Source organism: Nicotiana tabacum, chromosome 23 (genome assembly GCF_000715075.1).
Source record: "Nicotiana tabacum cultivar K326 chromosome 23, ASM71507v2, whole genome shotgun sequence".
Taxonomy (NCBI): domain Eukaryota; kingdom Viridiplantae; phylum Streptophyta; class Magnoliopsida; order Solanales; family Solanaceae; genus Nicotiana; species Nicotiana tabacum.
Window position 1 is genome coordinate 202,021 of NC_134102.1, and position 26,109 is coordinate 228,129.

General features: G+C 39.6%; 1 protein-coding gene across 1 annotated transcript in view; it reads right to left on the reverse strand.

The window, feature by feature from the left end:
• The window catches only part of LOC107766218 (kinesin-like protein KIN-7O), a 44,993-nt gene extending 19,817 nt beyond the window's left edge, over positions 1 to 25,176 (reverse strand). Inside the window, exons 1-19 of the mRNA XM_075246277.1 lie at positions 24,947 to 25,176; positions 24,768 to 24,857; positions 19,763 to 19,881; positions 18,675 to 18,788; positions 18,498 to 18,579; positions 12,292 to 12,359; positions 12,146 to 12,220; positions 11,903 to 12,048; positions 11,724 to 11,826; positions 10,735 to 10,815; positions 10,416 to 10,484; positions 10,271 to 10,330; positions 10,040 to 10,201; positions 7,689 to 7,745; positions 2,579 to 2,818; positions 2,430 to 2,495; positions 2,184 to 2,354; positions 1,968 to 2,072; positions 48 to 134 (exon numbers count right to left, since the gene is read on the reverse strand). Coding sequence (XP_075102378.1) covers positions 48 to 134; positions 1,968 to 2,072; positions 2,184 to 2,354; positions 2,430 to 2,495; positions 2,579 to 2,818; positions 7,689 to 7,745; positions 10,040 to 10,201; positions 10,271 to 10,330; positions 10,416 to 10,484; positions 10,735 to 10,815; positions 11,724 to 11,826; positions 11,903 to 12,048; positions 12,146 to 12,220; positions 12,292 to 12,359; positions 18,498 to 18,579; positions 18,675 to 18,788; positions 19,763 to 19,881; positions 24,768 to 24,857; positions 24,947 to 25,070 — 2,019 coding nt within the window. The 5' untranslated portion in view covers positions 25,071 to 25,176. The remainder of the gene's footprint in view (positions 1 to 47; positions 135 to 1,967; positions 2,073 to 2,183; positions 2,355 to 2,429; positions 2,496 to 2,578; positions 2,819 to 7,688; positions 7,746 to 10,039; positions 10,202 to 10,270; positions 10,331 to 10,415; positions 10,485 to 10,734; positions 10,816 to 11,723; positions 11,827 to 11,902; positions 12,049 to 12,145; positions 12,221 to 12,291; positions 12,360 to 18,497; positions 18,580 to 18,674; positions 18,789 to 19,762; positions 19,882 to 24,767; positions 24,858 to 24,946) is intronic.
• Between the last annotated feature and the right edge of the window lie 933 nt (positions 25,177 to 26,109).

The window sequence follows — 26,109 nt, forward strand, 5'->3', positions numbered from 1 at the left end:
GTGTCATAATATATCATCAAGCAATATTAGGGTGGAAATGAACTTACAACAAGAAATACTGCAGATTGCATTGAAGCAAGTTGTTCATGAGCCCCTTGTGCCTCAAGTTTTGCACTCAAAAGCTCTTGGTAAAGCTAAAGCATTAAAACAGAAGTCATTGCACTGTACCACTTAAATGAAATGTATTATGGATATCAAATGTAAATATCAATGTAAAAATGAGATCCTAGCAGTCAAAGAATTGGCCTGAAAACATGCTCATACAGATGCAGAATAACACCGGTTTCCTTGGCTTCTTTGTGTGGCAGGATCATTTGAGTCTGTATCTAATAGAGACGTGCTATACCTACTCAACTCGAAAGCTATTACCATCCTAATGTGTTTTATGAGTCACTTATGCAGTTATGCCTTGTACCAGATGGAATATGGTACAAGGAACAGGATATCCCAGACATACTCAACAAGCAAAACAAAAAGGCCAAACACTGATTCCCACTCTGCGATGTGGCACGTGCAGAGGAAACAGATATTATGCATGTGAGGTAAGAAAGAGGGGACAAAGAGACATATTTCTGCCGGAAATGCAAAAGGAAAGAAAAATAATATTTAAAGCTTCATTTAATAAATCAAACTAATAACTATTGAATAGATAAAAATCACCATCAGGATACATCGTTCTAATTTTTAATTTTTTTTTTTTTCATGTGTATGTTAAAAACAGTAGATAGAATGTATTGAAAGCATATGTACAAGAAAGCAAAAATAGAAGACAAAGTTCAGTAATCCTAGCAGGAGCCTAGAATTTCTATGATTGAGACAGTATCTTCTGTGTAAAACTGTCTACGCCAAAAACAAAAAAGCCTAATACATCTTCTAAGTTTAATCACTACATAGTTTTCGAGAATGCATCTTGGGGCTAAGATTAAGAATGAGATCTTCGACCACCACGGCATATAGCCTAGTGGACCGCTGCAGATCTCCTACACCAAAGTAGGCAAAGGCGAAAAGCACAATAAGTGCCAAAATCTGTTGGAGCTTTAAATGCGAAGTACAAATAAAGCGTGGGCTTTAGCGAAGAAAAGCACCATGACAGAAAAAAAATAGAAATGTAATGCATGAAAATGTAACTATAAACACAAGCAATAATTATTTGGACAAAACAATGGAAAAACTATATTTAAGCTATATATGTATGTATGTTGTTGTTCCCTAAAGACAAAACTCATCGATGAAGGTGCGCGCGGCTTATTACCTTGATGCCTACACTAAAGGACCAATTAAGCGAGGCGAACCGTACAACCTGGGCTTCACTGAGCTTCAGGGCTTAAGCGTGCTTTAAGCAAGCCCTTAACGTCATTGTCCAACATAATAGATGCGGGTTCGAATCTCTCCATCCCCTTCCCCTTCCCCTTCCCTAGTCCCTCTATGTAGTATGTAATAAAAAAATTAAAAGAATGCAAAAATATGACTATGGTGAAAAGGAAGAAATAAGACGTAACGAATCAATAAAACATGAGGATCTTCAAATTCAGATTCAGCATCATCATGGTTTGGGCTCTTTATGTGGCTTCTCGTATTCGTTACTAGTTAGATTTTGAAAGAAATACTTAGTAATGACATGCCAACACAAACTAGAATATCACTAATCAAACAACACTTATTACAGATATATAGAAGACTACCACATGTTCAATATTTCCTTGTGCATTTATCATGCAAGTGGGAGAAAGAGAACTTTGTTAGTATTCTATCAGGAAGAAACAGTTTCTTTGTAACAGTCAAACAGCTGTGACTGTGAGAATACGATGGTGGATAGATACAGCCACAACATTTATGCCACTAGTAGAGAAATTCTCATGCGAACAAGAATATATCACCACTTTGTCTGCTCTCTCTGCCTCTCAATATAAGGAGATAAATCATCATAATTGCAATTTCCAGTGCATAAAAAGTGAAGTCCTGATTACCTCTTCATGCTTCTCTCTTGCAGATATGGTTTGCTCTGTTGCTATCTCAACAACAGAGTCCAAATTCTGTTGGCTTGAGGATCTCTCCATCTCTAGCACAGTGATCTGAACAAAAGCTCCGCATTCTGAGAAATACTTAAAAGGAGGAAAAAGGACAAGGTAATCTTATTTATATAGATGACAGGAAGATGAGAAAGAAAGAAAATGAGAGGACACCTTCTCTTGCAGCTGCTTAATCACCAAAATAGCTTCCGACTCTCTCAAAGTTTTGCTTCCATTCAAGTGCATCAAAGAATTGTCGTCTTGCTCAGAACCATCGACCAGATGAATATCAGCCTCAAAAAGCTTCCTTGTTAGATAGTCAACTTTTACCTCACTCGCGGTTTTCTAGCAAAAGCAAAATTAAACTAAGAAACCAGGCTGCAGAATCAGAAATAAAACATGTAAAGCAAAAGAACTTACATGTGATTCAAATTTTAATAGCAACTCCTCATACTCCCTTTGAAGTTCCGATAATTCATTGTCTTCCTGCCAGGATTTTAAAAAATAAGATAATCAGCGGTATAATACTATTTTGAAAGAAAGTTCAAATAGCGGAGTGATGTGAGAACCATTGAGGAGCTTTTTTTTCTAGAGGCTCCTTTTCTCCTGCTAGTCACATGCAACAAAGCCCGCGGGCCAGGGAGAGTACAGTCTTCCAATTGGTTACTCCTTGAATTGTCTTCTTGCTTGATAGAGTCTCCAATGCTGTCAGCATCTAATAGTTCTTCAAAAGGAAGTAGTGGTCCAATGTCACGTTCTATCCTTTTGGCTTCGACTACAGAAGCCTTCTCTGTGACTGCGGAGTTCAACTGAAGCAGCAGAGAATAAAACATTTAATTTCTGTGTGCATAGGTAAAGCCTGCTTCACGAGATCATTGAACTTTGATAAACTCAATGAACACTGAAACTAATAACAATGAGAAGAAAAACCTCAACGTCAATTATATAAGAAATAAACAACTGATTATTTTCTTTTGTTTTTTTGGGTGGAGATGGAGGGATGATGATTACAAGGAGATCTCAACGGATAACTAAGAGAAGGTAAACTATAATTACAGAAAACTAATATACTCCTTTAGGACTATCTCAACCCTACTTTCGCTGTTTTTGACACATCCCCAGCTTTAGACGGTCATGCTTCAATCACAGAATGTAATGCCCAAACTTGTTCTGAAGATTCAGAAATTAAAATATAAAAAGCAGAACAGCAGTCCCTAAAGAGATAAATATAAAGAAATATTATAGGAGTCGATTACAGTGAGATAGATATAGTTGGCTTTGTTGCTATCAAAGCATAGCATTCTATGGACTCTTTCCCATGTCCAGAAATGGTATGTCAAGAGATACCTTTTCTCAGTGATACAGAAAGCTTGAAGTGTAAAACAAAATCATATTTAAAAAGTTTTCTTCTTTAGGGAAAAGAAATTTTCGGTCTTCCCAGATGATGCTAACATCTTTTTAAAACTAAAACACTTAGTACACAATTGAAGTTTGAAGGGCATACTATCATAGTGGGTGCAATTTAACGATATCGTTGATTTGTAACTCATACAATTAACTTTTCCACTTTTCTCTTCCGCCATTTGATAGCCTTTTTCTCATGCTTCACTACGAGTCCCGGATAACTGTGTTGAACTTACCAAACCAGGCTCGAGGAAACTGTTTTAGACCATAAAGTGACCGGCGCAAGCGATACACAAGGCCACTAGGCTCCCCTGAGCAACAAAACCAGGTGGTTGCTTCATATAAACTTCATCCTCAAGATCACCGTGAAGAAAAACATTCTTAAAGTTCAACTGATAGAGAGGCCAATGGCGAACAACAACTATGGATGGAAAAAGGCGAATTGATGCTATTTTAGCCACGGGAGAGGAAGTATCATTGTAATCGAGCCTAAATATCTGAGTATCCTTTGGCAACAAGACAGGCCTTAAGTCGATCAACCTGGCCATCCGGACCAACTTTGACTGCATAAACCCAATGAAAACTAACAGTAGATTTACCTATAGATTTACCTGAAGGAAGAGAACAAGCTCCAAAGTACCAAAGTAAAGCAGACATCTCGTCAATCATAGCATGTCGCCATCCTAGATGAGACAGTGCTTCACATGTAGACTTAGGGATGGAAACAGAAGACAAAGAAGATACAAAAGCATAATGTGGTGATGACCGATCATTAGTATATAAAGTGCGAGCCTTTTCCCAAACTAATTGACATGTCTGAAATAGACGAAACAAAGGCATCAACTTGGAATCAATGGATCGCCACAGGATATTACATAACTGAGCATTGATCTTCTCCCAAAGTGCTTTAGCTTTTTCATCTCCCTCACTGGCCTTTTTGGTTAAGTGATTTTGAACACCTTGACCTTTACACCACAACTCGACAGACAAAGCCCAAGATAAATAATTTGAACCCCCAAGTAGGGGTTCAGAAGTAATCATAAAGGTTGAATTTGCAGAACTCGTGTTTTAGAACCAAAAACATCAAACCCTAAGGATATGTTGGATTGAAGGGAGGTTTAGTACCACTGTAACTCATAGAAATTTTAGCTTGGAAAAAGAAAACGGTCGCCGGAAACTGCAAATAGAACGCCAGAAAATAAAAAGGTCGCTGAAATTAGGTTTAAACTTGATGGGTCGGGTCGGAAGAGCCTTGCGACCAAGCTGACCTGAAGAAGGTCAGCCAAAAAATGGCCGAAAGAGGTCCCACGCACCGGCGTATGGAACAGATCTCTTAGTGGAAAAGAAATACTCCGATCAGCGAGTGAGAGCTGGAGATTCTTTTTGGGGTTTGGTCGCCGAGGGTTGGGACCTTGTGGTGGTGTTGGTTTTTGCACAACACCAGAAATTGATTTGACGGAAAATAGCCCTAGAAAAGGTCGCCTGAATTGAAGCACAACAACTGTTTTGGTTGGGGGGGTTTTCCAAATGTTTTCTCCGTGCCGCTTTGATACCATGTGAGAAATAATACATGGAAAAAATATTATTGATGTACTAACAATGATACAATGAGCCATATATATAATACATGTACTCTTACTATATATGGGACTAGGACTAATTCCACATATACATATTCCAACATATATGTTGGGGTCTAAAGTGTGTAAAGACAATATTTTGCAAGTTCAAAGGGAAAAATATGTATCAACCCATTAAATTATGGCATAATTGCCATTGAAAACTACAATCTCCTTGAAGTTCCCTTATTGCTATTGTATTCAACTAGGCTTTTATTTTCAGTAGTCTTAGGATAGTTCCTCCAACTCCATGTGTACACCATACATCATTTTATCAACTAGGGACAATTTCAAAGAATTCTCTCTAGGTTTCGCTTCGCAACATTAATGTCCTTGTAGTTTACGATATTACACTTAGCTTCCTTGTTTTGGTTTTTCTATACGTTGTAACAGTTTTTAACGTCTTTATTATTAATGAAAAAGAATTACATTTTGACTGATTTGCCCTTTTGTAATATTAAGCTTTTCTAATTAATTAATTTTATCAAAATGTCTTCTTTAGCACATTCTTTAATGATAAAACACGTGATTCCTTGGCTCGAAAATCATTTTCTTGGTTTCAGATTCCTCTTCCTCTTCCTCTTCCTCTTCCACTTCCTCTTCTCTGCAAATTAAAATTCCACCTTAGTCTCCATTAAGTTGAAGGTCTTATTTAATTTTTATTTTCAATGGTTTCTGACGTGTTAGAAAGTTCATTATATGAAGATGCATTTGTAGTGATAAAAAAGAATTTAGAGAAGATCAAAAGAGTGCAAGGTAGTTAATGGTACCTGGCAAAAAGTAAAAAATGGAAGTAGCTTTCCGAGGATTCTAGATTGGAGTTTTAGTGCCCTCATTTGGTGCTCATAGTGGTAAATTTTAAATGCCATATCTTTAATGTGTGCGAAGAATCAGGAACCAATGCTCGCAGGGACAATGTTGTGAAAAGCGGGCGCTTTCTCGCCTAAAGGGAGAAGCGAAGCGAGGCGACCCATCGAGCGCTTCTGCTATCTGAAGCGTAGCAGGTATTCAAAGGCGCTCACTTCCCACTAAAAAGCGAGAAGCGACGATGCGAAGCGATGCGTAAGAAGCGTGCGCTTCTCTGTTTTAAAGGGCTGCCAACCTAATTAAAAAAAAGATGTTCTTTTTTTAAAACATATTGACCAGCAGCAACAGAGAAAGAAAGAAGCGACTAGGGTTCAAGTTTTCTACACTTTTCAACTTCAAGATCATCAAGTTTGGTCCAGGTATGTGATTTCTTCCTCCTCCTCCTCCTCCTCCTCCTCCTCCTCCTCCTTCTTCTTCTTCTTCTTTTTCTTTCACTGTTTCAGCGTCTAAATAGCAGCGAAATGATGGCGCATTTTTTTTCCCTTCAGTACTTCTTTCTCATTCTTCTCCTTTTCTTCTTCTTCATTTTCTTGCACTGTTTTTTCGTTTGAAATGCTGCCTATTTTTTACTGGAATGGTATATTGCCCTTCCTCTTATTTTTATATCATTTATTCTTAGTTCTTATTGCCTTTCTTATGTGTTATGCAGTTGTTCTTTTGGTTATCCGCTTTCACTTCAAAAAAGCGAGCGCTTCGCTTCTCGCTTCTCGCTTTAAGCGAAAGGGGGTTGCCGTTTTTCCTCGCTTCACGCTCTTCACAACACTGCACAGGGAAGATTGAGTTGGAAGTGGAAGAGGAATTTGGAGTCAATGTTTCCATCGAAAAGACTTTAGACAAATTGTAATTCTTTTACATTAATGACAAATATGTCAAAAATGATGGTTATAAGAAAATCAAAACAAGAGAAGTAAGCATAATATCGTAAACAATACAAAGCAAAACTTTGAGGGAGGCCTTACAAACTATCCCTATCAATCGTTACTCCATCATACTTGGCTATTTTTATCAATGAATCGCGTTTTTTATCATTAAAGAATTTGATAAATAAGATATTTTATAAAATTAATTAATTAGAACAGTTTAATATTAGAAAAGAGAAAACTAGTCAAATTGTAATTATTTTACATTAATGATAAATATGTCAAAATAATTTTTACAAAAAAATAAAAACAAGAGAGGTAAGCATAATATCGTAAACCACAAGGTTAGTGTTACGAAGCGAAACTTAGAGGGAGGGCTATGAAATTATCCCTATCAGTTTTTATTTCATCATACTTGGCTAACTTTATATCAATGCATTGCATTTTTATCATTAAAGAATGTGATAAAGAAGATATTCTATAAAATTAACTAATTAGAACAGTTTAATAATGATAAATATGTCAAAAATTGTTATAAAAAGTTAGAGAAAAGGGATGTAAGCTTAATATTGTAAACACACAAGGCAGGTTAGTGCTACGAAGCGAAACCTGGAGGGAAGTCTCTGAAATTATCCCAATCAATTGTTATAGATGTACATAATAGTTGGCTTACTTTTTGGTTTTCTCGAATCTCATTGACTTGTATGCTCAAGTACTTTCACTGAAACACAAATTAGCAACAAATTTCTCAAGTACTCTGAGGCAGTCGATTCATACACCAAGAACACTACTGATGCAGATTCATAGTACTAATAAAATGCATCTTGTGATGCAGCATTGCACAAATATGGTCAATAATAATCTACTGCTCCTATTTACACAACAAAAGATAATGTATGGTAATGCTACCAACGGAAATCAAATCTCACCTCCTTCAAAGCCTCCCTTGAAAGGTTACCTGGACAGCATGTATATCGCCGTTTATCCTAGAATGCAGACGATATAACATCAAATTAATCACAAGAGAACGGAAATAAAAGGAAGCTAAGGGTAGAAGACCAAATCAAATGCTAATGAGTGATGCATGTCGTATTGCCCTCATTGACTAAGATTACATAAGCAATTTTTCCAGAAATGCAAAGTAAAAGGCCTATTTTAGGAATTGGTAGCAGATTTTGAATTTTCTACTCGAACAGAAAATTTGTTATGCCCCTGGGCATTCTTCCAAGAAAGGACTATGAATCCTTAAGAATTCATTGGATATCACCCAAAAAATCTAGCATAGAGCAAAGCCACTACTTTAAACTATAATCCCAAATGAGCTCAATTTTTTGTATTGCAGAAACTAGCTGGAAGGTCTCAGACTCGGTAAGGGGAGGTGAAGAGGGAGTTAACTGAGTTAGCAATAGCACAAGAGACTATGTGGAGTCAAAAGTTGAGGGCGTTGTGGTTAAAAGAAAGGGATTCTAACACTAAGTTCTTCCATAGGGTAGCAGTTGCAAACCGTAGGAGGAACTTTATATTCTCTCGAGGTAAATGGGGAGCGAAGGAGGTAAAAAGGGGTGATTATTTGGGGGGGGGGAATAATTTCAACCAAATAGTGAGTGGTTTGAGAGGTCTATTGGGGAAGAGGTGTAGGAGGCAGTAGAGAGTTGTGCTGGTGACAGGGCTCCTGGACCTGATGGCTTCACATTGGCCTTTTTTCAGTAGTGCCGGAGCATAGTGAGAGGGAGTTGATGGAGGTTATTGGGGCATTTCATGAATGCAGAAACTGCAGGTTCCTAAAATAAGCAAAAAATACTAACTTGAAACTTTAAATTTATTTTTTTGCTTGGGCACGAAAAAGTTGAACTCCGTGTGACAAAAGATGTATCACTTGCATACTTTTTCCCTGGACCTGGATGCCTTACAGTAACCAGGCCTCACCTAGCCTTGAGACGCACCCTGGAAGGGGCAATTTTTGAAACATTGCAAAATTTCCCAACTAATATATGTTTGCACAAATATTTAAGCAGAAGCAGTAGACAAATTAGTTTCAGGGAAGATCTATTGGTTTTTAGAGCTTCAACAATGAAAATTGCAAGTTACCTATCCCCAAAAAGGATTAAAAAAAAGAGCATCTACTACTTTATAACACATTATTAATAAAGTGGCTATCTCATCTAAACCAAGATCCTTAAAATTTAAAATCTCTAGACTTGTCGGTAGGGCTTTTATTCAAGGGTAAAAGCATAGTGCATGAGGTGTGGGTTAGGCAGCCCAAGCCAAGAGGTGCAGGCTCATTATCCACCGAGCTTCGAATTGTGCTTGCTAACTGGCCTCGAGGATTTATCGATTATCCAAAAGAGCTCTTAGGACTTGCTACCATAATAGACCAGATGCTGCAATTAAGTCTGGTCAAAATCTAAAGCAGCGTTGGGTAATTAAAGAATATGGCAAGACTTGTGAGGCTAGAGAAAGAGGGCAAAAGAGTATATATGGCCGATACCTCTTGTTGATATGGAGTTGCATGTAGGCAATGCCAGTTCATGTGACTAGGATTGAAAGAGAATGTAAGGCACTTGAGCAACGAGAAAGCTTAATATCAGAATTCTCACATCTTGGGCAATCCTCACCTCATGAGCTAGCTTTTAGGATTGAGTTAGGTCCAAGGTTCATTTCTTATCTTGGTATAAGAACCACACCCATCCCAATTCTTGGTACCCGATGTTGGACCCATATTATGTTGTCCATGCTCCAGTTGACAGGCCTGGAGGGGTGTCAGAATTCTTGTATTGGTTGTGGAGAGGTGATTTGGCCTCTTTATATGTTTTTGGGCAATTCTCACTTCATGAGTTAGCTTTTGAAGTTGAGTTAGGCTCAATGTCCATTTCCTATCACTTACTAAATTGAGGATCAGTTCCAATTTGCTAATACTGGACTGGAGGCAGAATCAAGGGAGTAACGAGAAACAATAAAGAAAGCGTCCAAGGAAATCACATCTAGGATTCAAGGGATCATAGAAGGTAAAAGAAAAAGAACTAGGAACCCAATTACCTGATAAAAGAGATGGAAAAAAGACTTCTGTACTGAAAAAAATGATTTAATTGCTTTTACGAGTCTTTGCTCTGCAGTAGATTAGGTGAAGTTCCAGCAATATGTTAAAAATTGAATCTTATTTGTCAATTTCACACAGTGAAGCACTGCCAACTTGTTGAAATTACACTCTTAAACAGTAGTGCTTCTAGGAGGGATTCAAAAGCAAGTAAAGCAATGAAGAGATTGAAATCCACTAACTTACCTTTTTATAGGTATCACGAGCCTCATCCCTATTTGAGCATAGCACCATAGAACTCAAGTTCTCAATTTTCTTGGCTTGCTCTTGTAACCTCTTCTCCCTTTCAACCTGAGCTTTCTTTTCCTCCTCCAACTCTAACGCAATTCGTTCCCGCTCCAATTCACTCTGTTAAAAATATTACACCTTTGAGACTCATATAATTGGCAAAGCAACTATGAAGTAATCATCACAAACCTTCAGTAAAGTGTTCCGAAGATTCAATATTTCTTCATCAGGATGTTCTGAATGTGATGCCTTCAATGGTTTAAAAAACATAGGTTGGTCAACATATCAATGCAACCATTTCTAAATAACAAACAGGCCTGACTGCTTGCACAACCTGCAATTTTGCTCGCAGCTCCTCAATCTCCTTCTTTTGACGCTTGAGCAATGCAGCATCAGTCAATATCTGGTATCAAATGTAGAATTGCAGATAAGTTAAGATGCAATAAAACAGGCATCATATAAAGGTAAAAAGAAAGTGCAAGCCAGAAGCAACTCAGACTAACAGCAGACATGAGTAAGAGGCATAAAGAAAGCCAAGTGATGGCTTGCTTTCTGGTGCATGAATTAGACATGCACTTCGTGAATTCCATATGGAAATTGTTTGAAGTAATGAAAAAATATTATGAAGTGCAGAATGCAATAAAATAACTAACCTCATTCACGTGAACACAATTTGTAACCCGCAATGCCCTGCTTGCAAATTGAAGACTACTTTTAGTCTCATCAGCATGAATCTGGCATCAAGGAGAAAATGCATTATTAAAATAGAAAACCAGAAACTGTCAGCATGAACCTAGCATCAAGCAGAAAGCCCCACGAGAAAACCAAAGGCAGAAAAAAGGAAGAAAGAAAGAAGAATCATAGACACATGGTAATCCAAGCATTATATGATCCACTAGCACAATATGTGATGAAAAGAAAATTCTGCCTGTGACACACTATATTTTTGAAAGGTGGTCCCATTGCATATTTATCATGGTTAACGCAAATTGAAAGGTACTCGAGCCCTCCACACTGAAAAATGAGAGAAGACAAAGAATGATCCGAAGACAATTTTGAGCTACTGTACTCAAAAAGTCAGCAGCATTAAGTGGAAAACAGAAGGCCAGTTCATCGATAGTCAACTTGTGTGTTCATTACATAATCATTTTGTTAAATAAATTGCTGAAAACCGAAAAATGATATCACAATAGCACTATAATAACTTGTAAATCTTAAAAGGAAAACACTTGTAGTGAACTGCAATGGTGATATACAAATTGTAAGTCTACAGGGAAAACACTTGGACACAATCATATTATTGTGATACAAGTAGACATGATCTGAGGCAGACATGATCTGAGGCAGACATGCCTACCATTGTACAGTAAGATCAGCATACCAAGATCAGTGTAGCAGTAGTTTCCATCAGCCGCAGATTGCTTTATCATGGAACTTTTTTAATAAAAGATATTCTAAGAAAGTTTTGACATGATAGACATTGAAATTTCATTTATTCTGTTTTAAAGTTCTCTAAAGAAATCAAAAAAAAAATTATGAAATTGAAGATTCCATAGAGAATGTTGTGCACCAACACAAGGACTTATGTATTTTATAGGTGCTTTTCAGCCTACCATAAATATATTAAGCACAAAACATTTACCTGGGCAAGAGTGATATTACATATGATGGCAGTGTTTGCATTTCCACCCAGTGCAGGTTGCAAGATACGTGTTAGTTTACTGTCTCGATACGGAACGTGACCCCTGCAAGATTGCATAACACATTAGTACAAGTAGGAGAACGCTTTACGGAACCAAAGTCAACACATAACAAACTTACCCTTGACTCTCAGCACCTTCACTTAGTTTTTTTATTACAGTTCCTAAAGTCATCAAGCTTTTGTTGATGTGGGAACCTTCTTTTAGGCGAACACCTTCTGCTCCGGTTTTGGCAGCACGTTCTGAACCAGCAAGGTCCACCAGGTTCTGGGAAAATGTGAGGACAGAAAGAGCATCCTTATAGATTTTTCTACATAAATAATAGCATCTTAAAAAGAGAATGTAAGAACTTCATACTGCATACCAGAACAGATACACGAACTGCATCACAAGAATTGTCTGTTTTTGTATCTTCAGCCTTCTCCCTACTCTCAATTATCTGTTAAGTATAAATTTTAAGACGTGAATGTATTTCTCATATCTTAGTATAGTCACTCAAGCGTATCTTACCATCCGGAAAATTGTGTGTGACCTACTGCTGTATACATTCATATTAGTTTCTCCAATATGTCGATGACCTGCAAAACAAACTGTGAGGACTTCTACTCTTGCTGAAGCTGACATTCATTCGAGATAGAGTAGCCAATAATAAGGCAGAAGAACAAGAGGGGATTTTGGAAGCAGCACTTCTTTAAAGATGAAAACCAAATCTTTAGGGCACGGAAATGTTTGGCAGTATGCTCTCAAGACCAATATTCACAGTGGAGCCTTTGTTATTAGATAAATTGGAGCATATAAGATACTTTCAAAGAAAAACAATTATGAGAGGATAATCAACAGCCCTTCTTGCATATGCGGTAGGGACAGACACCCCAACCCATCCCTTCACCACCACCATGAATCATGAATCCTAGGACCTCACCACCACCATCCGAGAGCCAACCTTGTCGCGACACCACCCCAGCAAGAATCGCCGGGATCTGACACCCCACGCGCCGTCACTCGCGGCAGATCTCTGACCACCCCTAGCCCACGCGCCGGCGCGTGACGCCTTTCCAGGCCAGATCCCAATTTTTTTCCTTCAGACAGCCTCTTCGCGAAGCTGTTCCGATCTCACCCATCCATCAACCTCCAACTTCCGATCACTTTTGCTATTTTCCGGCGACAGAGGTGTCTTTTTCCGGCCAGATTTCACTCCCTCTCACTTTCTCTTCTTCAGTCAGTCTCCTCGCGAGGCTCTTGGTTTAGCCATGACGGACTCTTCAGAGAGAAGCTCCTACTTCTCCCTAGAATCTAGAAAATTGGAAAGCATGTCTTTTAGCAAAGCTGCATCTTGGCCAGCCCTCGAACTTAGGGGAAGATGCCAGCGAAAGCTTGACGTAGGGCAGGAGCCACACTTCTCGTTGTCCGAGGAGCACACTCTCAGGCGTAAAGGTTTCTTGGACTCTTGTTTGATTGGGTGGGTTGGTTCTCCAGAAGTTGTTAGGAACTGGGCAGCAGAGGCATGGAACGTCAAGGACGGGCCGAAAATATCGCAACTGGGGGACACACAATATCTCTTTCGATTTGTCGACGAGTCTCAAGCGTCAGAAATTCTTGTCAGAGGAAACAGGTTGTTCGACGGGAATTTCTTAAAGTTAGACAGATGGGTGGAGCACGATGGGTGTCTCAAAACATTGATGGTCAACATGGTCGGTCTCCCGGTGCACCTCTGGTGTCTTGACCTATTCAAGAAGGTTGGGAAAATCTGTGGGGGTTTCATTGATGTCACTTGCAGCTTGCACGATCTCTCGCGAGTAAGGATTGTGATGAGGAAAGGGGGCAGAATCCTTGTCTCCACTGTGGTGGAAGATGGCTACTTGAGCTACAGGGCTTGGTTGATCCCTGAATTTCGCCCTATCTTTATGCCTGTGATTTTGGCGGAAGAAGAGGAAAGGTCAAATAGAAAGGAGGGAAGGGGAAATCACTTTCTGAGGGGAGGGAAGGGCTCACCGGATAAGTGGACTAAGCTGGAATCAGACGGTAGATCAAGAAGTGACGGGAGGTTTGATTTTGGGAGAAGAAGACAAAATTTTAACAGGAAGAAAAGACGTGAATGGGTTAGTGATGCGGACTGGAAAGGCAGAATGGGTCGGTCCTCTATTAACTATCATAGGGTCGGGCAAGATTTCAGCAAGCATAGGCCTGGGCCTCCACACATGGGCCCAGCAATTTTTCCCAATTCTATTATAATCGATCCAAAGGAGCGGCCCAGATTATATCAAGCTGCGTCCGATTAGGCTCCTAAACATATGGGAGCAGTCACTCCTCCTTCTTCTACCAATGATGCCTCACACAGTGTTATTTCTTCACCAAGCACTAGGGACTGGTGCCCCTCTTCGGCCACTGTTCCAGGGGCAGCACCGGCTAAAGCTGGCGGTGTTATTCTACGGCCCCCCGCCTCCGATGGACCCAGCTCCATCGTCCCCTCATCTCCCACTGTGCTTAGATGTGTTGGGGTTACAATACAATCTCCTCCAAGAGAGGCATTAATTCCTGAGGTTGGTGCCTCTCAAAGAAACGATGTGATCCACCCGGCACCCAGAGTTCCTATTACTAGCAATGACATGGTCTTGCATTCTTCCGGTAGGGGGAAGGGAAAGGTAATTACAGAAGATGCATGTCCAATTTCGTCACGGATTGGAGAAGGGGATATGTCCTTATGGATGGAGGATAAACTATTAAACTTTGGGAAGTTCTTAGGTGTTTCTTTTGAAGGGAAGGAAGATAGGGTGCTAGAACTGTTGAGGGAGATTGAGAAACAGCCTTGTTACGAAGGCACGGGGAAGGAGTTGGGTAAAGGTGTTAATCAAAAATAAATTGGGGATGTAGTGGTGTATCAGAGAAGGGGTGACATGGAGAAAGGGACCTCGGCTAGGGGGGTGGGGAAAAGGGGGCTATTGTTGCTTATGGAAGTTAAGATCATTTCATGGAATGTCAGGGGATGAATGACCCAAACAAAAAGGCCATCATCAAAGTGGGAGTTAGGGAATGGGGTGCCAACCTAGTTTGTTTTCAGGAGACCAAAATGGAAGTTTTGTCGGATGCGATCGTGAGAAGTGTCTGGGAGGTAGTTGGGTGAAATATGACTGGATCCCAGCAGCGGGAAGTGCCGGGGGCATTCTACTTAAGTGGGATGATAGAAGCTTGGAGGTAAAGAAGATTAGGAAGGGAGTTTTCTCTTTGGCAGCTCTCGTCAAAGATAGAGTGAGTGGGGTGGAGTGGGGATTTGGGAGAGTGTACGGGCCGGTAGGGGAAGGGTCCAAGATGTTTTTCTGGGAGGAACTTGCCAATGTTATGGGGGAATGAGATATTTCATGGGTTCTAGGGGGAGACTTTAATACTATTAGATTCCTGGAGGAGAGATTAGGGTGCAATTTGATCTCGAGGGCCATGGAGGAGTTTTCTGACTTCATCAATGATCACTTTCTCATTGATCTTCCTTTGTCAGGGGAAAGGTTTACTTGGGCCAGGGCGGAGGATTCAAACTCAAGGTCCAGACTCGATAGATTTCTGATATCGTCCTCCTGGGATGAGCCGGTGCCGAATGTGTTGCAGACCCCTTTACCTAGGCTAACTTCGGATCACTTGCCCATCTTGCTAGATGGATGCAGAGGGAGGGAGTCCGTGCTCCATTCCGGTTCGAGAACATGTGGTTGAAAGTGCCAGGATTTTGTGACAAAGTGCAAGAATGGTGGACCAGCTACGGGGTATCAGGGTCACCCTCATTCCGTCTGTCGAAGAAACTCAAATTGCTCAAGGGAGATATTATTAGGTGGAATAAGGAGGTCTTCGAGAGGGTGGAGGTCAAAATAAGGGAGCTTATGCATGAATTGGAGTAATTAGAGAGAGGGGAAGGGGCGAGGGAGCTAGATGAACCTGAGAAAGTGAGATTGGGGAAGGTTAAAAGTGAAATAGTCGAGTTAGCAATAGCTCAAGAGACTAGTTGGCGATAAAAATCAAGGGCGCTCTGGTTAAAGGAGGGGGATTCGAATACCAAGTTCTTCCACAGGGTTGCGTTACAAATCAAAGGAGAAACTTCATAGAGTCCCTTGTTGTAGATGAGGTGAGGATCGAGGGAGATGAGGAGGTAAAAGGGGCGATAGTGGGGTTTTATGAGAACTTATACAAAGAAGAAGTTAGTTGGAGGCCTACTTTGGGGGGAATAGAGTTTCAACCACATAGGGGAGGGAGACAATGAGTGGCTAGAAAGAGCTTTCGAGGAGGAGGAGGTGCACGATGCTGTGTCGAGTTGTGCTGGTGATAAGGCCCCTGGGCCTGATGGTTTCTCCTTGGCCTTCTTCCAGCTCTGTTGGGACACCGTTAAGGGGGAGTTGATGGAAGCCATCGAATACTTCCACGTGAATGGTGCTTTCGAGAGAAGCATCAATGCTTCTTTTATTACCATTGTGCCTAAGAAAGAAGGCGCATATTGCATCAGAGACTATAGGCCTATCGGTCTAGTGGGGAGCATTTACAAGATTATTTCTAAAGTGCTCTCCAACAGACTCAGGAAGGTTCTTGACGTGTCTGTTTCGTCCTCCCAGAATGCGTTTGTGGAAGGTAGGCAGATCCTGGATGCTGCTCTGGTGGCAAATGAACTTGTAGACTCCAGAAGGAAAAATAGAGAACCCGGATTACTGTGCAAGTTGGACCTTGAGAAGGCTTTCGATCATGTCAATTGGGAGTTCCTGGACTTCATTATGAAGCGGATGGGGTTTGGGGAAATATGGAGGGGGTGGATCAAGTTCTGCATTTCATCAGTAAGATTCTCTGTCCTGGTTAATGGTAGCCCGTGTGGTTTCTTTGGCAGCTCCAGGGGGCTCAGGCAAGGTGACCCCCTATCCCCCATGCTATTCATTTTAGTGATGGATGCTCTGAGTAAAATGATAGATCGTGCAGCGAGTGGAGGCTTCTTGAGAGGATTCTCAGCTCCGATCGGGGTGCTCAGTGCCCGAAGGGTCTCTCATTTGCTTTTTGCGGATGACACCCTGGTTTTTTGTGATGCCGATATGGACCAATTGACCTGCCTGAAGCAGGTACTGCAGTAGTTTCAGATAGTATCAGGACTCAAAATTAACCTCGGCAAGTGTGAGATTTTCCCGGTAGGTGAGGTTGCTAACATTAATGCTTTGTCTCATGTTCTCGGATGCAAGATGGGCTCTCTTCCCACTACTTACCTGGGTCTACCATTGGGCGCTTTGCAAAATGATACTACTGTTTGGAATCCAGTCATTTAAAGGGTTGAAAAACGATTAGCAGGTTGGCAAAAACGGTATTTGTCAAAAGGCGGTAAGGAAGTGCTTATTAAAAGCACTTTGTCGAGTATCCCTACCTATTACTTATCCCTGTTGCAAGCACCTGTGAGCATCACAGAAAAACTGGAGCGGCTTCAAAGGAATTTTCTTTGGGATGCGGCAGATGGAACTAGAAAGTTTCATCTAGTGAATTGGCAGACAGTCACTTCCCCAAAGAAGTGGGGTGGACTTGGAGTAAAAGATCTCAGGGTATTCAACAGAGCTTTGCTGGGGAAGTGGCTGTGGAGATTCGAGGTAGAAGAGCATGCTCTATGGAGGGAGGTCATAGCAGAAAAGTACGATTCCACGGGAGGGGGTTGGAGGACCAAGGCAATCACAGCACCGTTCGGGTGTGGCATGTGGAGGAACATCATGAAGAACTGGGAAGTTTTCTATGGCAACATCACTTACAAGGTGGGAGATGGAAGGAGAATCAGCTTTTGGAATCACAGGTGGTGTGGAGAGGCTACTCTGAGGGTCTCTTTCCCTCACGTCTTCAGAGTTTCAAACCAGAAGGAATTGATGGTCCAACAAATTCGCAAGGAGCATGAAGGGGATAGTATGGGACCTCTCTTTTAGAAGGAACATGCAAGATTGGGAGATTGCGGAGCTCCAAAATTTGTTGGCACTGCTATACGGGCAAGATATGCCCCATCCATCTTATGATTCTTGGAGATGGGGGTTGCGTGGCGATGGCTTGTTCACCGTAAAGTCCTTCTACCAGAGTATGTTGGTGAGACAGGAGACTACTTTCGCATACTCATCGATTTGGATTCCTAAGGCGCCCACGAAGGTGTGCTTCTTTGCATGGCTAGCAGCGAGGGGAGTGATCTTGACATCTGAAAATCTGCGAAAGAGAGGAATTACACATGTTAGTTAGTGCTACATGTGTAAAAGCTCAGGGGAAGAAGTTGATCATCTTATGTTGCATTGCCCTATGTCCTGGGGTTTATGGAGGGCAATCCTGAATCTTTTTGGTGTTCAATGGGTGATGCCAAACACTGTAAAGGAAATACTATATAGCTGGGCCGGTTTCCGTAGAAGAAGCAAGCAAAAGGCGTGGAAGTTCGCCCTGTTAGCTCTCATGTGGTTAGTCTGGGGAGAGAGAAATAGGAGAGTTTTTTAGGGGATTGAGTCTCCGTTTTCACACCTTTAGAATAGTCTTTTATCTTTGATAGCCTTTTGGTGCACACATGTAGCCCCTACTTGTGTATAAGATTGGGCGTCATTTGTAGAGAATCATGTTCTGATATAAATTCTCTACTTTTTGTATACTTCTTGTATGCGGGAGTTTTTTCTCCCTTTTGATTAATACAATTTACCTTATCAAAAAAACAATTATGAGAGGACATACACAAATTGATGATACTTTTAACTCACATTCTCCAAAATCCATGAGTTCAAGCACTTGATCAGGAGAGGCGACAATTTCCTCCCTTAAGCCAGCGACAAATATTCCCCGCTACATGCCAGATCAGCAACAGGATGAAAGCCAAACTATGCTGACAGTTCATGTGCAACTACAAAACAATGATGCGAAACCAAAACAATCATTACCTCTACACTTTCATGGATTTGCAACTTTCGGTGCTCTGGAGCCAACAAATCATTTATCTCCTCATTATAGATTTCCATATACGACATCCGTAGAAGAAACTCTCTATCCCTTTCCTAAAATTCCAGGAAACAATATCATACATTGGTACTTATTAAATTTTTGAAAAGGCAGAACCGACTTCATGTACTAAAGAAGTTTCTAAGGAATGAGCATGTTGCACAGGACAACAGTGCAACATATTTTTTTAAAAACGTTTGATAAGTCATAAAAGATGATATTTCATTAGTTTCTTATGCAATCGAAAAACCGAACTTAAATCAGCACAAACAGAAGAGGCTTGTCACTTCCCTTATTCATCACTCATCAGGGCAGTATCTTTTCTATCAAAAAGTCACTCTTGGGCTCTTTCTAACAAGGAAATGAATCCGATGATCAATCTTTCCCTATGTTCATTTCATTTCAGGTTAAGAAGGGAATCAAGACGCTAAGACTTTCAATCCTTGAGCTGCAAATAGATGAATCAATATGCTCATTTCCTATCTTTCTTTCGCCAAATAGGTTTAGTGCCTTTTTTCTTTGATTCGATTGTTGGAACTGTCTGTATAGAGGTTGCAACTATCATAAGACTGTTGGAGACATAAGAAATAAAGAGAAAAAATCTGGTTGACTGTCAAGTCTCAGCTAGCTAGTGTTTGACTCATTTTGAGGATTCCCCAGTGTACTAAGCTGAAGCATAAGAATCTAATGTTTTGTGCCACACGTGTGATGTAGCTGGAAGAAATTGCTTTCCTTGGTGTCCCCTAAAACTCCTCTTCACCAAGTCCTAAACTATGGAGCAGTTTTATAGGAAAACATAAGCAAATTTCAGAAAATAGTAACTGCAAGAACCGCAAAATGACTTTAAAACTTGAAAAAAGACCTAGAATCGCCTTTATGACAAGTTGTTGTCCAGTAAATAAACTTATTTCTTTTCAATCTATTGAAGTTGCAGACAAAGTTATCATTAAAGAATGACAAAAATATGAAGGCGACATGAATGCAATTAATGGTTGAAGGAGTGCAAATTGATCTAATGACAATGCCGAACCTCTCCAATGAAATTAAACAGATCTTGCACAGCCATAGGGATGACTCCAGGTTCGTTTGCTAATCCTCTCATAGTATGTGTCTTTCCACTACTTGTCTGACCATATGCAAAGACTGTCCCTGCAAAAGAAGATAAGTTGGCAGATCAGTAGATTAAAAGACATATATTTTCTTTTTATGAAGTTAGGTAAAGCTAGTACCAAGAAGGTACTGCAAGAGGTACAGAAAAGGAAATTACAGCGACACCGTTACATCTTTAACATCATAGAGCCCCCCCAAAAAAAAGTCAACAAGCTATGCCATATCCTCTAACCTGTGATGTGTGATCCGACACCAGAAGAATAGAGTCATAGACTATGTATACATTTAAAAGGGCAACGCGGTGCACTAAGCATTCCGCATTCACGCAGGGTCCAGGGAAGAGCCACACCCCAAGGGAGTGAATGTAGGCAGCCTACCCGGGAATAGACTATGTATGCATTTATACTTTACAAAAGATGAGTGCTTTCTTATCCTCAAACATCTTTTATTCCTTTAAGCCAACTAGACCACATGATGCAGACCGGACAGTCCTCTAGATATGTCTCAGCTCTTTTCAAACTCTCTGTCTAACCCAACATAGCAGCAAACTCTCCACATCCTTAGGCATCATCCATTGCACTCCAAAAGATGTTTGAAAACAGAGTCCCAATCTTTCACCTCAATGTATAATATGTATAATAAATGCATATGCATTATAAACTACAACAACAATAACAACCCAGTAAAATCCCACAAGTGGGGTCTGGGGAAGGTAGTGTATACGCAGACCTTACCCCTACTCCGGAGGAGTAGAGAGGTTGTTTCTGAAAGACCCTCGGCTCAAGAAGATGAAAAGAGACAATAGATCCGTAACAGCAACAGAAGCTAGAAAAATAATATCAACATCGTAAGAGACAGAAAATAGATGGAAAAGCAATAATAATAACCAGTAATAATGACCCGGTACTATGAAAAAACGAAAAAATAGTATGAACACAACATAAACCACTAGCAGTCCAAGACAAAACACTATCAGAGTAGCCTCACCTTAGTACGAAGTTGAAAAACGCCCGACTACCTCATAACATTCAACCGTAATGCTCAACCTCCACACCTTCCTATCAAGAGCCATGTCCGCGGAAATATGAAATCGCGTCATGTCCTGCCTGATCATCTCACCCCAATACTTTTTAGGCCGCCCTCTACCTCTTCTCGTACCCGCCAAAGCCAACCACTCACACCTCCTAACCGGAGCATCTAGGCCTCTCTTCCGCACGTGCCCGAACCATTTAAGCCTTGCTTCCCGCATCTTGTCGTCCATGGGAGTCACGCACACCTTCTCCTGAATATCTTCATTCTTAATCTAATCCAGCCTAGTGTGCCCGCACATCCATCTCAACCTCCTCATTTCTGCTACTTTCATCTTTTAGATATGTGAATTCTTGACTAACCAACACTCAGCCCCATACATCGCCGGTCTAACCATCGCTCTATAGAACTTAACTTTAAGTTTTGGAGGCACATTATTGTCACACAGGACTCCAGATGCTAACCTCAATTTCATCTACCTCACCTCTATATAGTGCGTGACATCCTCGTCGATCTCCCCATCGCAAAATTGTAATTAAACATTCACTTTCCTGATATCCTAGTTTATTATTTGGGATTGGCTTCATTTGTTCCAGATGTGGCGCTGTGAAATTGCTTCTTTCTTTGTGTGTCTCTCTCTCTCTCTTTGTTGTTTAAGTATGAGTACCAAATTGTTGTTGTTTGTTTATGGTAGAGAAAGATGGAGATGGTTGTGAAGAGGACAGTGAAGTGGTAGAAGGGTGGGGTTTCAATGATTTATGTTAATTTTTTGGCTACAAAATAATGTGGCTATCCGGCTGCAAATAGTAATTGTTGTCCAGCTATTTGTGTTTTATGATTATCAATAGCCAACCCGCTATTTCTATTTTTTTCTATTAAAATTGGCTCATAAGCTGGCATGAGCCCAATCGCAGCCAAGCCTCAATGGTCATCTGGCTGACTTGGGGTCAGACCTAATAGCCTCGATTCTTCTGAATGGGTCAACAAATCTAAGCCCAACCCTATCCAAATAATCGGTTGGGTTGCGCTAGCCTCACGGGCCAAGCCCACTTTAACGGCAAAACATCCAGACCTCTTTTCTATAAGTTTTTGCGTAGAAAAACGTCACTGATTTCCTCTCAACAAAAACATGTCCTAATAATGGGCTTTGATTTTTCAAATTGTTAAAATTCCCACGTTGGTTAAGGATATGGTATAGCGCCTCTTATATGGTCTTAGGTAATCTTCACCTCAGTAGCTTACCTTTTGGGATTAAGTTAGGTCGTAGGTCCATTTTTTAACATGGTATCTGAGTCAAACTCATCCATGATATTTGATTACCCAATATTGGCCTCATATCTACACCCTACATGTCTTATACTGAGCATACTAGGGGGTTAGAATCCCATATTGGTTGAGGATATAGGTTGTAATCACTTTAAAGTCTTGGGCAATTTTCATTTCATGGCTAGTTATTAGAATTGAGTTAGATGTAAGGTTATTTTCTTAACATAAATCTTATTTTGATGTCGTTGTGGACTATAAAAGGAATTGAAAATCAAAGCTTTAGAGAAATCTTTCACAATGAACTACATATCTATATTTCTAGACCAGATCTCTAGGCTCATTGTTCTAGCATATGTAATGATAGAAGAAAATGTTACACAAAGAATCAGAATCGAATGGCTGAAATGGACAATTGCCTACCAAAGTGAATGGTACGTTCTATAAAATAGTTGTAAGGCCAGTAATATTATATGAGAGTGAATGTTCGGTTGCTAAAGTCTAACACGTCCATAAAATGAGTGTCGAGATGCAGATGCTAAGAGGGATGTGCAGTCATGCAAGATTAGACAAACTTAAAAATGGATCATATTCGCCAGAAGTTGCAAGTAGCACACAGTAAAATGAGAGAATGTTCTTGAGATATTTTTATCATATCCTGCATCGACCTCCAAATGCATCGGTCCGTGGAAGTAAAAACAAGAAACTTAGTAAGTGGGATCAAAAGAAAATTCTTTCTTCTCCAAGAATTTAGTTTAGGAAACTAGTAGAATCTCTTCATTTCATGATTCGAAGAAATATCTTGAGTTTTATGTTGACTTGGTTGATGTATGTACATGTACCGATCAAGTGATTTTGGTTTTTATGGAATCAATGCAATATAAACCATGCTGAATAAAGGTGTTAATGGAGGACAAGGTAGACCTAAAATCACATTGAAGGAGTTGTCTCGAAAGACCTAAAATCTCTTGGAATCCATGCATACTTGCAAAAGATAGAGCAAAAATGGAAGAAAAATATGTATAATTGTATATGTATGACACCAATAAATATAGAAATATGCTTTAATCATGTTAGTATATTTATTTTAAGTCCTGCATTTTGTAGGAGTCTTCTTGCCCTATTAGATTTTTTTTAGATAGAATGTCTAACACTTTTATTTTTATTTTGTATAAGATTGGTTTAGATGAATTAATTATAAACATGGTCAATGAGGTTTCGTACAGCCAACCCCAACTTGTTTAGAACTACGGCATAGTTGTTGTTGTACCAGATAATGGAGCTTGGTCCCTTGCTTAACTCCTAAGCTTCGTCAACAATTGTCCCACTCTTTCAACTTTCCGATCATCACCATCCTTCTAAATCAAAGACAAAAATTGTCTATTCCAGTTTGATGCTTTCCTCTCTGCTTTGCCAATAACTCCATGTCAGATGTCAACTGATTTGTGACCTGCTCCTAATGGCAAGCGCAGATATGTCTTATGTATTTTGCTAATCTTGCAAAACCAGAACTCCTCTCACTTACTCTATCCTCACAACTTTTTGCTAGAATCATTTGCAACCTAGAAATCATTTCAAACACAAGGATAATGATCTTAAAGAATTTCAATCGTAATATATCTTCTTCACATAGTATGTGAGTGTTATTAGTTATATACTTCCTCTTTTCCAATTTATACGACACTATTTTCATTTTGGGACGTCCCAAAATATTTGACGCTATTCCTCTTATATACAAATTTCAAGCTTTCAATAATTCAAAATTACTACACTATTCAAATTTAGAACTCAATGGGATATTCTCTCTGTTAAATCAACTTTTCAGCCACTACTTTAATATTTGTTTTCCATGTAGCTTATAATATAAAGTCAATTTAACATTTTTCAACATCGTACCCAATCAATTGGAATCTTGTTTTCATGGACTTCGATTCATATCAAGTTGCAAGACAACTGGCTTCTAGTTGTAACCAAGCTGCAAGCCAACTCACTCTAGGTCAAAATCAAGTGGCAAGCTAACTTACTCCAGGTTAGTAATCAAGTTGCAAGTCAACTTACTCTAATTTGTAATCAAGTTGACAACCAACCTACAGAAGGGGAGCCTTGGAGCAATAATAAAGTTGTCTCCATGTGACCGGTTCGAGCCGTGGAAACAGCCACTAATGCTTGCATTAGGGTGCATTAGGGTAGGATGTCGACATTACACCCCTAGGAGTGTGGTCCTTTCCCAGATACTGCGTGAATGCGGGATGTTTTGTGCACCGGACTGACATTTTGACAACCAACGTACTGTAACTTAAAAACAAATTGCCACCAAACAACTTATCAAATTGAATAGGAAAAATACAAGACATTTTCCTAACAGAGCTCTTTAATGTTTAACTTTTTGTTGCTAACCTTCTGGTCTTCCCAACTGCACTGAGTTCATTCTTAAATTTTAAACGCGCAACATCTCTCTATTAAAGTGTCTTAGGAGCTCAAATAGTAACAGGTACAGTGTTTTTAGTTCAAAAATAAAAGGAAAGGAAAACTGCATTCCAAACTTGTGCCCGGCGACCGGCAGAAGTGAAAAATAAATAAGACGACAATTACAACAAATGCCAAAAATTAAGTAAAAGGGAGGCGTAAAATACCATTAAATCCTTGAATTGCAGCAGAAACAATATTTTTAGTTCGAGCTTTGTAGATTTCAAGCGTTGTGCATTCCTCCCCGAAGATTCTATCTGCATATCCAAAGAAAAAAGTGAAGAAACAAAATGAGTAGATGATGAGAAAAGGGGGAAAACCTAGAGAGAGAAGTGAGAGAGCGAACCAAAATCAAACTTGGCGGGCTGGTTGGGAATGAAGATAGAGTCGCCGGAGATTCGCCAGGGGCTGCACTTTGCATCTTCCGGCGACAGAGGCCTCGCTCTCACAGACACGTGGATTCTCTCCATCCTGATTCCTTAGGGTGAAGTGTGAACTCTTCCCGAGAAGAAGTCTCAGATTTGCTGATTTTCCCGCCCGGGGACTCTTCCGCCAATATTCAATTGGAGTTCTTTTTTATGGAAGGCTTAAAAAAAGTTGTTCATTAATCACAAATTAGAAAAATCAGACTATCTATATCTTTAATTATCAATATATCTATACCTATATCTATCTATATCTATATTTATCTATCTATCTATATTATTATAAAAGTACAAATAATTTATGTCAAATATTGAACGACTAAAATATACTCGAAACATTGATCGATTTTTATAACCTTAAATATTTATATAATTTGAGAATATAATTTTAAATCACCTAAGACTAAAATTCTTTTCTCATTTAAAGTTTAAACTACACATGAGGCAAGCGTAAAAGTTGCAATTCTTTTTGGTTTTTAGGAGTTCCTTTATAAGTTTAACTTATTACAACTCCTTTTACGGTTAAGATAATCTCTTATTTCGAGCACTTGCTATTCCTTTTAGTTTAGATTTCTTTTTTATTCTTTTTGAGTTAGGAGTCCTTAAATTTTTTTTGGTTGTCTATTTCAATTATACAATTTTACCTTACATAATTTTTTTCCCGAATTATATAGGCAAGCACATTTATAAAAGAAGTTATTATTCTACGGTCTTTGGATAGAGCTACTACAAAAATAAAATTTACACTAAACTAAATAGTTATTTAACTATTTTACTAATATTAGTGAATAGTCATTTAATTTTCTTAATGTTCACGATTTCAAAATCAGCAAAAATTTTCATATTAAATGCTTTCTTATTTAAACTATATATTTGTTTTAAAAAAAAACTAATAAAGAAGGTTTGTGTAGGATATTGGGTTATAAGTTATGGGTCGCCCATGTGGACTGACCCGATCCGTTTTGAAAGAGGATAAGATTGGAAGGTTACAGGGATGTTACCCTGGCAGTTTAAACCAATACAACCACTATTAGTAGTGGGGTGGGAAAAATCTAAAAAATATTATTCTCTCAATCTGCCCAAG